Source organism: Penaeus vannamei, chromosome 12, assembly GCF_042767895.1.
Source record: "Penaeus vannamei isolate JL-2024 chromosome 12, ASM4276789v1, whole genome shotgun sequence".
Taxonomy (NCBI): Eukaryota; Metazoa; Arthropoda; class Malacostraca; order Decapoda; family Penaeidae; genus Penaeus; species Penaeus vannamei.
In genome coordinates, this window is record NC_091560.1 from 44,151,791 (window position 1) to 44,164,290 (window position 12,500).

Here is a 12,500-nt window from a genome sequence, read left to right on the forward strand (position 1 = left end):
AATAAAATATATGATAAAGATAAAGACATGATAAATACTATGATAAAGATAAATATATGAGTAAGACTATGATAAAAATAAAGATATGATAAAGATAAAGATATGAGAAGACTATGATAAAAATAAAGATATGATAAATATAAAGATATGATAAAGGTAAAGATATGATAAAGATAAAGATACGATAAAGATAAAGATATGAGAAAGACTATAATAAAAATAAAGATATGATAAAGATAAAGATATGAGAAAGACTATGATAAAGATAAAGATTTGATATAACCATCACAAGACGGAGCAGTGGTACGGAATCCACACTTAAAAAAAGGATATAAACAAACTGGAATGAGTTCAAAGAGCAGCCAAGAGGTGGGTACCTGCTCTAAGAGACAGACAGACTACAGACAGACTACGAAGACAGACTACGAAGACAGACTACGAAGACAGACTACGAAGACAGACTACGAAGACAGACTACGAAGACAGACTACGAAGACAGACTACGAAGACAGACTACGAAGACAGACTACGAAGACAGACTACGAAGACAGACTACGAAGACAGACTACGAAGACAGACTACGAAGACAGACTACGAAGACAGACTACGAAGACAGACTACGAAGACAGACTACGAAGACAGACTACGAAGACAGACTACGAAGACAGACTACAGACAGACTGCGAAGACAGACTACGAAGACAGACTGCGAAGACAGACTACGAAGACAGACTGCGAAGACAGACTGCGAAGACAGACTACGAAGACAGACTACATAAAAAAGGATTTACTACTTTGGATGAAGAAAGAATAGAGGTGACATAATTCTGCTGTTCAATTGTGTTGCAGAAAGAGCGAATGTAGACAAAAGATGAACATAATCTTGAACACGGGAAGGACACGAGGCCTCAGTAAATAATTTAAAGTAAAAAAAAAAAGAGGCGGTAACGATGTCAATACTTTTTTTTTAACTATTGAAACATTTGGAATAATCTTTCAAAAGACATTGTGTGTACCAAAAAATGTGCATAGATTGAAAAAGTTAAATGATAATTTAAATATGGCAGACAGGGTGGCCCTGTCTGCCATATTTAAATTATCATTTAATTAATTAATTTATTTATTTATTTATCTATATCATTTAATTTAATTTAATTATCATTTTATTAACTAGGTTAACAACACGCGCAGACATACACATACACCCACGAATATACAATATACTGTAAAATCGAACAGAATACATTTAACTATATGTATATATATATATGTTTATATATATATATATATATATATATATATATATATATATATATATATATATATATATATATGTATATATGTTTCTCTTTGCTCGAGATTCCGTTAGTCACTTTTTTATCGAATCATGCATAAGTCGATCACGCACTGTGATTGTCTTATAAAAAAAAAAGAAGAAAAGAAGAAAAGAGAGAGAGAGAGAGAGAGAGAGAGAGAGAGAGAGACAGAGAGATAGAGATAGAGATAGAGATAGAGATAGAGATAGAGATAGAGATAGAGATAGAGATAGAGATAGAGATAGAGATAGAGATAGAGATAGAGATAGAGATAGAGAGAGAGAGAGAGAGAGAGAGAGAGAGAGAGAGAGAGAGAGAGAGAGAGATAGAGATAGAGATAGAGATAGAGATAGAGATAGAGATAGAGATAGAGATAGAGAGAGAGAGAGAGAGAGAGAGAGAGAGAGAGAGAGAGAGAGAGAGAGAGAGACAGAGACACGCGAAAAAGCCATTCCCAAAAAAGATTAAAAAGCGTTTGGCATGATGATGTTTGGCGTGATGATGATCCAATGATGCCGTTTTCGATTTATCTTATATTTTATTCTAATATAGACCTCACCCTCCACCCCCAACTCCTCACCCTAGACCTTCACCCCTCACCCTCTACCCTCTACCCTCTACCCCTCCACCTCACACTCCACCCCTACCCCTCACTCTCCACCTCACTCCTACTCCTACCCCTCCACCTCACTCCTACTCCTACCCCTCCACCTCACTCCTACTCCCTCCCTCCACCTCCTCCTACTCCTACCCCCTCACCTCACTCTACTCCTACCCCTCCACCTCACTCCTACTCCTACCCCTCCACCTCACACTCCCCCTTTCCCCTCACCCTTATCCTCCACCCTCCACCTTCCATCCCCTCCCCCTCCACCTTCTACCACTCACCCTCCACCCCTCCCCCTCACCCTAGACCTTCACCCCTCCCCTCCACCTTCCCTCCTACCCCTCCACCTCACACTCCACGCTTTCACCCTCACCCTCCACCCTCCACCCCTACCCCTCCCTCCACACCTTCCACCCCTCCCCTCCACCTTCCACCTTCTACCACTCACCCCTCTACCCCCTACCCTCTCCCTCCACCTTCCACCCCTCCCCTCCTCCACCTTCCATCCCCTCCCCCTTTCCACCTTCCATCCCCTACCCCCTCACCCCTCACCCTCCACTTTCCACCTTCTACCCCTCCCCTCTCACCCCTACTCCCTCCTCCACCTCTCACCTTCCACCCTTCCCCTCCACCTCTCACCCCCTCCCCCTTCCCCCTCCACCTTCCACCTTCCACCCCTCCCCCTCCACCTTCCATCCCTCCCCCTCCACCTTCTACCCCTCCACCTCTACCCTCCCCTCCACCCCTCCCCCTCCCCTCCACCTTCCACCCCTCCCCCTCCACCTTCCACCCCTCCCCCTCCACCTTCTACCACTCACCTTCCACCTTCCACCCCTCCCCCTCCACCTTCCACCCCTCCCCCTCCACCTTCCACCCCTCCCCTTCCACCTTCCACCCTCCCCCTACCTCTCACCCCTCCCCCTCCACCTTCCACCCCTCCCCCTCCACCTTCTACCACTCACCCTCCACCCTTCCACCCCTCCCCTCCACCTTCCATCCCCTCCCCCTCTACCCTCCCACCCTCACCCTCCTCCCCAACTCCTCCCCCCTCCACCTCTCCCCCTCCCTCTCCACCCCCTATCCCTCCCCTTCCACCCCTCCCCCTCCACCTCTCATTCTCTACTCCTCCACCCCCTACCCCTCCCCCTCCACCTTCCACCCCTTCCCCTTCCACCCCTCCCCCTCCACCCCCTTCCCCCTCCCCCCTCCACCCCTCTACCTTCCCACCCCTACCCCTCCCCCTCCACCTTCCATCCCCTCCCCCTCTACCCCCTACCCCTCCCCTTCCACTTCCTCCCCTCCCCCTCCACCTCTCACCCTCCACCTTCTACCACTCTACCTTCCACCCCTCCCCCTCCTCCCCTCCACCTTCCACCCCCTACCCCTCCACCTTCCACCCCCCCCTCCACCTTCCACCCCTCCCCCTCCACCCCTCCCCCTCCATCCATCAGCGGAATTGCAGGTGTTGCGAAACCCTCGAACCGGAAGTGGCCAAGACGCCATGAGGGGAATGGAGGGGAAAGACAGAATTCATTGACGGAGTTGGAGCAATTGGCGATAATTGCGGAGGGAGGGAAGGGAAGGGAGGCGATAAATGGGTGGGAGAGGAGGGAGAGGTGGAGAGGGGGGTGGGGGTGGGAGGGGGAGGGGATGGTGAATGGAGAGATGGTGAATGGAGGGAAGAGCAGGAGAGGGGGAGGGAAAGCAGGGAGAGAGGAGAGGCAGAGAGGGGAGGGGATGGAGAAAGAGAGACAGAGAATGAGAAAGAAAGAGAGAGAGAGAGAAAGGGAGAGAAAGAGAGAGAGAGAAAGGGAGAGAAAGAGAGAGAGAGACAGAGAATGAGAGACAGACAAAGAGAGAAAGAGAGAAAGATCAAGGGAGGATGGAAAATATGGAGAGAGGAACAGCTTAATAAAGGGGATATAGAAAGATACATAGAGAAAAAGGGAAGGCAAGGTGGAACAAAGAGATGGAGAGAATAGAAAGAATGGAACAAGAAAGGGAGATGGAGAGTTATGAGGAAAAAAAAAATCGAGATATTCAAGAAAAAGGAAAGAAGGAGAAAAGCAAGAAAAAAAATGGGATCTGATATCATGTCATAATAATGAGGTAATATTATAAAATACTCCAATTACACTCCATACAGCGGGGAGGTGAAACGCTCAAATGCACAGCCACACTTGACGACACATCAGCTGTTAACGAAAACACGCCCCAGGCCTTTTTCTAGAACTTTCTGCCGCATAGAATACAACAAATCGACGTCTGAGAGCTATATATAGGTTTTAAAAGCAATATATAACAAGAGCCATCTGTTGATGTCGAGATATGGCGCTGCCTCCCGCTGTTCTCCTGACCGCATTGCCTCCCCGATATATACGATTTGATAGGAATCTATTAATTCTATAAAACGATTTTATACATCAATTCTATGCAAAATCGTAGCTTGCAGCCAACTGCACTTTATATCTCTCTTTTTTTCTTCTTCTAACCAATCGAATCTAACCTAACGGAAAGAAATATTATCCGAGAACAGAAAATGATCATCTTTGCTTCCAAGAAATGCAAATGGCGGCGAACGAAATTTTTTTTCTTTTCATTCCTTTTTTTTTTTTTTTTTTTAGCTCTTCATTGAATTCCGAGCGAGAAGGGGAGAATTATTAGGTTAATTATACCCGAGAGGCGAGCGGAAAATAGAAGGTTAATTAATAAAAAGGAGAGCGGGATAAAAAAAAAAGAATGTGGTAGGATAATGACGATAATGAGAGAGAAGGAATGGGGAACGATTGAAAAATGAGTGAAATACGAGACAGATGAGGGGGAGGAGAGAACGAGAATAATTGAGGGGGAGGGAAGAAAACGAAGTGAATTTCTTCTTTGAGTTTTTTCTTTAATACAAAATGCTTTTCTTGAGAAACATGATGAAATAATACTGCCGATAATAACAGTAAAAATAATGTAATAAATAATGATGATAACAAATTAAAAAAGGATGATGATAAAATGATGAAAATGATGAAAACGATGAAAACGACGAGAGGGAGAGGGAGAGGAAGAGAAGAGAGAGAGAGAGAGAGAGAGAGAGAGAGAGAGAGAGAGAGAGAGAGAGAGAGAGAGAGAGAGAGAGAGAGAGAGAGAGAGAGAGAGAGAGAGAGAGGAAGAGAGAGGAAGAGGAGAGAGAGAGAGAGAGGAAGAGAGAGAGAGAGAGAGAGAGAGAGAGAGAGAGAGAGAGAGAGAGAGAGAGAGAGAGAGAGAGAGAGAGAAAGAGAGAAAGAGAGAAAGAGAGAAAGAGAGAAAGATAGAAGTAATGACAGTATAAAACAGAAAAAAATTATAACATTGACATTCCAATCATCATCATCATCATCATCATCATCATCATCATCATCATATCACCCTTCTTCTCCTTCTCCTTCTTCTTCTTCTTCTTCTCCGTCTCCACTCTTCCATAGGCGAACGGGCGGGTCATTCAACTCAATGTTTTATAGGTCATTTTTACAGATGGTTGGAAGAGGGAAGAGTGGTGATAGAAAGTAAAGTAATGGTAAAGGAAGATTAAGGAGGAGGAAACCAGAGGAGGAGAAGGAAGAGAAGGAAGAGGAGGAGGAGGAGAAAGAGGAGGACGAGGAGGAGGAGGAGTTGGAGAAAGGAGGAGGAGAAGTGGAAGAAGAGGAAGAGGAGGAGGAGGAACGTGAGGAGAAAGGAGGAGGAGGCGGAGGAGGAGGAAAAGACGGAGCAGAAAGACGAGGAGGAAAAGGAGGGAGGAGGAGAAAGAGGAGAAGGACGAGGAGCAATAGCAGTAGCAAGAGAGAGAGAGAGAGAGAGAGAGAGAGAGAGAGAGAGAGAGAGAGAGAGAGAGAGAGAGAGAGAGAGAGAGAGAGAGAGAGAGAGAGAGAGAGAGAAAGAGAGAAAGAGAAGAGAAAGAGAGAGAGAGAGAGAGAGAGAGAGAGAGAGAGAGAGAGAGAGAGAAGAGAGAAGAGAGAGAGAGAGAGAGAGAGAGAGAGAGAGATAGAGAGAGAGAGAGAGAGAGAGAGAGAGAGAGAGAGAGAGAGAGAGAGAGAGAAAAGAGAAAAGAGAGAGCTAGGAGACGAACAGAAGAAAAAAAAAACAACTAAATACAAGATAAAACATTGAAACGAATAACATAGCATGATGAGAAAAAAAAACACGAAATGGCAACTCAGTCAATAGTTACAAATACTCTCCGAAAAAGATAATTTTTTTTTATTTTTTTTTCATCATTATTTCTTTAGAGCCAAAAATTCAGGGAAATAGAGTAAGAAGTGAACACGTGAGAACATTAACTACCATGTAAATACCATTAACTGTCATGTGCACTTACCCTTGCTTTTATTTCTAGTAATATAATATTACAAATAATAGTCAAGGATATAATTCACTTGCGCGTATCGATCGAAAATGGTGGTGGTGATGGTGGGTATAGTGATGGTGTTGTTGATAATGGTGATGCCACTGTTGATGGTAATGGTGTTGATAATAATGGTAATGGTGATAATGATGGTTTTGGTGGTTATTGTGGTGGTGTTGATAATGATGGTAATGGTGATAATGATGGTAATGGTGCTAATAATGGTGGTGGTGGTTTTAGTGATGTTGATGACAATGGTGGTGACAATGAAGATGGTGTTGGTGATGATAATAATGGTGGTGGTGGTGGTAATAGTGATGGTGCTGATGGCAATGGTAGTGACAATGATGATGGTAATGGTGATAATAATGGTGGTGGTGGTGGTTTTAGTGATATTGATGACAATCGTGGTGACAATGAAGATGGTGTTGGTGATGATAATAATGGTGGTGGTGGTGGTGGTAATATTGATGGTGCTGATGCCAATGGTGGTGACAATGAAGATGGTGTTGGTGATGATAATAATGGTGGTGGTGGTGGTGGTAATAGTGATGGTGCTGATGACAATGGTAGTGACAATGATGATGGTGGTAATGGTTACAATAATGGTGGTTATAGAATTAGTGGTGACAATAATGGTGGTGGTGAACATATTACTAATGACAACGGTGGGCCATGGTGATGATAACAAAGATGTCAGTGGTGATGATTATAGTCATGGTGATTATGGTTGTAGTGATGGTGGTGGGACGCAGGGAAGGTGTGGGGGAGAATGTGGGGGAGATTTTGGAAGGGTTAGGGGAGTAGTAGACGCAGGAGTGGGGGAAGGGGTTTAGGGGAAAAAAATGGAGAAAGGGGTTGGGGAACGACTAGGGGGAAGGTGGTGGGGGGGAGGGGAAGGTGTGGGAGAGAGGATGCGGAGAAGCGGTGGTGGGGAAGGAAGGGAAGGGGGAGGGGATGCGGAGGAAAGCTTTGGTGGTGGGGGAAGGTGCGGGGGGAGGGGATGCGGAGAAGCGGTGGTGGGGGAGAAGTTAGGGGAAAAAAGATGGAGAGAGGGTAGGAGGAGCGGAGGAGGGATGCGGAGAAGCGGTGGTGGGGGAAGGAAGGGGGAGGGGGGATGCGGAGAAGCGGTGGTGGGGAAGGTGCGGGGGAGGAGGGGGATGCGGAGAAGCGGTGGTGGGGGAAGGGGGGGAGGGAGGATGCGGAGAAGCGGTGGTGGGGGAAGGTGGGGGAGGGGGATGCGGAGAAGCGGTGGTGGGGAAGGTGCGGGGGGAGGGGATGCGGAGAAGCGGTCGGTGGGGGGAAAAGTTAGGGGAAAAAGACGGAGAGAGGGTGGGAGGAGCGGAGGAGGGATGCGGAGAAGCGAAAAAAGAAAGTGTAGGGGAAAGTCAGGGAAAAAAATAGTAAAAAGAGGTTAGGTAAAAAAAAAAAAAAGTCAGGGAAAAAATAATAAAAAGAGATTGGTAGGAAAAGGTGGGGGAAAAGAGTGACGGAAGTATTAGGGGAAAAAGCGAAGCGGTTAGGGGAAAAAAAAAGAGCAGAGAAAAATTGGCGGGAAAAGGGAATAACAAGATGGCGCCCACGACAGATGTTGACAACTGTCGACAGGTGTTCGAGAGTGAAGTGAGAGTGAAGTGGCTTAGCTCGTCATTTTAATACGAAGAGGTTATTGACTCCACAATTCGTTATACTGATTAAATGACATAAATAATTGAATAAATGGAATGAATAAATGGAATGAATAAATGGAATGAATAAATGAATAAATGGAATGAATAAATGAATAAATGGAATGAATAAATGAATAAATGGAATGAATAAATGAATAAATGGAATGAATAAATGAATAAATGGAATGAATAAATGGAATGAATAAATGAATAACTGGAATGAATAAATGGAATGAATAAATGGGATGAATAAATGAATAAATGGAATGAATAAATGAATAAATGAAATGAATAAATGGAATGAATAAATGAATAAATGGAATGAATAAATGAATAAATGGAATGAATAAATGAATAAATGGAATGAATAAATGAATAAATGGAATGAATAAATGAATAAATGGAATGAATAAACGAGTAAATGGAATGAATAAATGAATAATGGAATGAATAAATGGAATGAATAAATGAATAAATGAATAAATGGAATAAATAAATGAACAGTTTGAATGAATGGAATAGATAAATGAATAAATGACATAAATAGATGAATAAATGGAATAGATAAATCAATTAATGAATGAAAAAAGAAAAAAAGAAAGGAAGAATGGAAGGTTTCGTAAATATAATTTGACAAATCATAAAAAAACTCAAATAGATCAACAAAGAAAACGAAAAAGAAACGGAAAAAATGGAAGAGAGAGAGAGAGAGAGAGAGAGAGAGAGAGAGAGAGAGAGAGAGAGAGAGAGAGAGAGAGAGAGAGAGAGAGAAAGGAGGGTGAAGGAGAGATATAAACCAACCGCTCCCAAGAATAGAACGTCGTCAATTTTCTCCCCGTAAAATCGAGAAATTATGACCGCGCGATTTTTAAAATTGACATGACAGCTGAATGGCAGAGATTAGAAAGATCTTTTTCTTGCAATAACTTACTGTTGTATCTTTCATCTTTCAAGAATTTTCGCTTTGAACTCAAAAATGAAAGGGAATGGAAGATGTTAGGAGAGTGGGAGAGAGAGAGAGAGAGAGAGGGAGAGAGAGAAAGAATAAGAGAGAGAGAGAGAGAGAGAGAGGGAGAGAGAGAGAGAGAGAGAGAAAGGAGAGACGAAGGAAGCTACAAACCAACCGCTCCCAAGAATAGAACGTCGTCAATTTTCTCCCCGTAAAATCGAGAAATTATGACCGCGCGATTTTTGAAATTGACATGACAGCTTAATGGCAGAGATTAGAAAGATCTTTTTCTTATAATAACTTACTGTTGTATCTTTCATCTTTCAAGAATTTTCGCTTACGAACTCAAAAATGAAAGAGAATGGAAGATGTTGGGAGAGAGGGAATGAGAGAGAGAGAGAGAGAGAGAGAGAGAGAGAGAGAGAGAGAGAGAGAGAGAGAGAGAGAGAGAGAGAGAGAGAGATGAGAGAGAGAGGGCGGGGGGAGGAAGGAAGGAAGGAAGGAGGGATGTGGAGGAGGGGCAGAGAGAGAAAGAAAAAGAGAAAAAGAGTGGGAGATGGATGGACAAGACTGACAGACAGAGACTAAAAGACGCCAAAAAAAAAGAAAAGAAAGACGAACAGGGGAAAACAGAAAAGGAAAAGAAAAGAAAAAAATACACCCCCCCAAAAAAAATACATCCCCCCCCCAAAAAAAAAAAAAAACTCAATCCTGTACCTCTCGCTTAAGCCTCACCTGACATCAATCCACACGTGCCTGGCATTTGGTTAGTAGGTCACACAATGAAACCGATCGAATATTTACCGATCTTGTGACGTCAATAAAACCGGTGCTATCTTGTGGATATTCAAAAATAATAGTAAAAGTATCCAAGCACGTGCGGATATATAGATCGCGACTGATGACTTATAGGAGAATATGTGATTTTGTTCTGATCTTTATTTTCTTTCGTGTTTTTTTATTCTTTGATGGTGTGCCATTCCTAAGAATTATCTATATATCTATATCTATCTAGCTGTTTGTCTCTCTCTGTCTATTGGTCTGTATTTATCTATCTGTCTATCAGTCTAATTATCTATCTATCTACATGCATACATACACAAAATGTAATCACCTATGCATACATGTCCACCCCCCTCTCCAACTCTTAGAAACACGCACAAAAAAATGTACAAACAAATCCTGATAATAATAATAACACAAAGAACAAGTCCTCCTTAAAAAAAATCCAGAACACTCTTATACCCTCCTCATAAACCTTCCACAACACCCTCACACCTTCATTACACCCTCATCATAACCCTTCCACAAACACCCTCCTCAAAAACCTTCCACAACATCCTCACACCCTCCTCATAACCCTTCCACAACACCCTCATTACACCCTCCTCATAATCCCTCCCACAACGCCCTCATTACACCCTCCTCATAAACCCCCCCACAACACCCTCCTTACACCCTCCTCATTTCCCTCCCTCACCACCCTCATTACACCCTCCTCATAAACCCTCCACAACGCCCTCCTCAAAAACCTTCCACATTATCACACCCTCCTCATAACCCTTCCACAACACCCTCATTACACCCTCCTCATAAACCTTCCACAACACCCTCATAAACCCTCCACAACACCCTCACACCCTCCCCATAAACCCTCCACAACACCCTCACACCCTCCTCATAAACCTTCCACAACACCCTCACACCCTCATAAACCCTCCACAACACCCTCCTCATAAACCTTCCACAACATCCTCACACCCTCCTCATAACCCTTCCACAACACCCTCCTTACACACTCCTCATAACCCATCCACAACACCCTCCTCATAACCCTTCCACAACATCCTCCTCATAACCCTTCTACAACACCCTCACACCCTCCTCATAACCCTTCCACAACACCCTCACACTCTCCTTATAACCCTTCCACAACACCCTCACACCCTCCTCATAAGCCTTCCACAACACCCTCACACCCACCTCATAACCCTTCCATAACTCCCTCACACCCTCCTCATAACCCTTCTACAACACCCTCATTACACCCTCCTCATAAACCCTCCCACAACACCCTCATTACACCCTCCTCATAAACCCTCCCACAACACCCTCCTTACACCCTCCTCATAACCCTCCCACAACACCCTCACACCCTCATAACACCCACCTCACAACCCTTCCACAACACCCTCCTCATAACCCTTCCACAACATCCTCCTCATAACCCTTCCACAACACCCTCATAAACCCTCCACAACACCCTCACACCCTCCTCAAACCTACCACAACACTTTCACACCCTCCTCATTTCCCTTTCACAACACCCTCCTCATAAACCCTCCACAACACCCTCCTCATAACCCTTCCACAACACCCTCACACCCTTACCTGACGACGACGTTGATGTTGTCGCACTCGTCGACCGCCTCATCGCACAGGGAGCCTCGTGACCCCAGAGAGCGGGTCATAGACTGTTCGAGGGAGCTTGCTGAGCCGAACCTGACGGAGAGGGAGAGAGAGAGAGGAGTGGGTGAGATGGAGCTTTTGGAGCGAGATGGGGGTGATGGTGGAGCTTTGGAAACAAGGCTGGGGGTTATTTGTGGGTGAGATGGAGCCTTTAGGTCGAGATGGAGTGATTGTAGAGCTTTTGAACCTAGACAGAGTGATGGTGGAACAAGGCGTAAGAGTGAATGGGGGTTATTTGTGGGTGAGATGGAGCTTTTGCAGCGAGATGGGGTGGTGGAGCTTTTGGAACAAGGCTGGGGGTTATTTGTGGGTGAGATGGAGCCTTTAGGTCGAGATGGAGTGATTGTAGAGCTTTTGGAGCGAGATGGGGTGATGGTGGAGCTTTTGGGGCGAGATGGGGTGATGGTGGAGCTTTTGGGGAGAGATGGGGTGATGGTGGAGCTTTTGGGGCGAGATGGGGTGATGGTGGAGCTTTTGGGGAGAGATGGGGTGATGGTGGAGCTTTTGGGGCGAGATGGGGTGATGGTGGAGCTTTTGGGGCGAGATGGGGTGATGGTGGAGCTTTTGGAGCGAGATGGGGTGATGGTGGAGCTTTTGGGGCGAGATGGGGTGATGGTGGAGCTTTTGGAGCGAGATGGGGTGATGGTGGAGCTTTTGGAGCGAGATGGGGTGATGGTGGAGCTTTTGGGGAGAGATGGAGTGATGGTGGAGCTTTTGAAACAAGGCTGGGGGTTATTTGTGGGTGAGATGGAGCTTTTAGGTCGAGATGGGGTGGTGGTGGAGCTTTTGGGTCGAGATGGGGTGGTGGTGGAGCTTTTGGGGCGAGATGGGGTGATGGTGGAGCTTTTGGGGCGAGATGGGGTGATGGTGGAGCTTTTGGAGCGAGATGGGGTGATGGTGGAGCTTTTGGAGCGAGATGGGGTGATGGTGGAGCTTTTGGAGCGAGATGGGGTGATGGTGGAGCTTTGGAAACAAGGCTTAAGAGTGAATGGGGGTTATTTGTGGGTGAGATGGAGCTTTTGGAGCGAGATGGGGTGATGATGGAGCTTTTGGGTCGAGATGGGGTGGTGGGGGAGCTTTTGGGGCGAGATGGGGTGATGGTGGAGCTTTTGGGGCGAGA

The 12,500-nt window shown here is 45.2% G+C and overlaps 1 protein-coding gene across 1 annotated transcript in view; it reads right to left on the bottom strand.

Annotated features, from left to right (window-relative positions):
- The window catches only part of LOC113802641 (kinesin-like protein KIF12), a 108,095-nt gene that overhangs the window by 83,039 nt on the left and 12,556 nt on the right, over positions 1-12,500 (bottom strand). Inside the window, exon 3 of the mRNA XM_070128353.1 lies at positions 11,303-11,413. Coding sequence (XP_069984454.1) covers positions 11,303-11,413 — 111 coding nt within the window. The remainder of the gene's footprint in view (positions 1-11,302; positions 11,414-12,500) is intronic.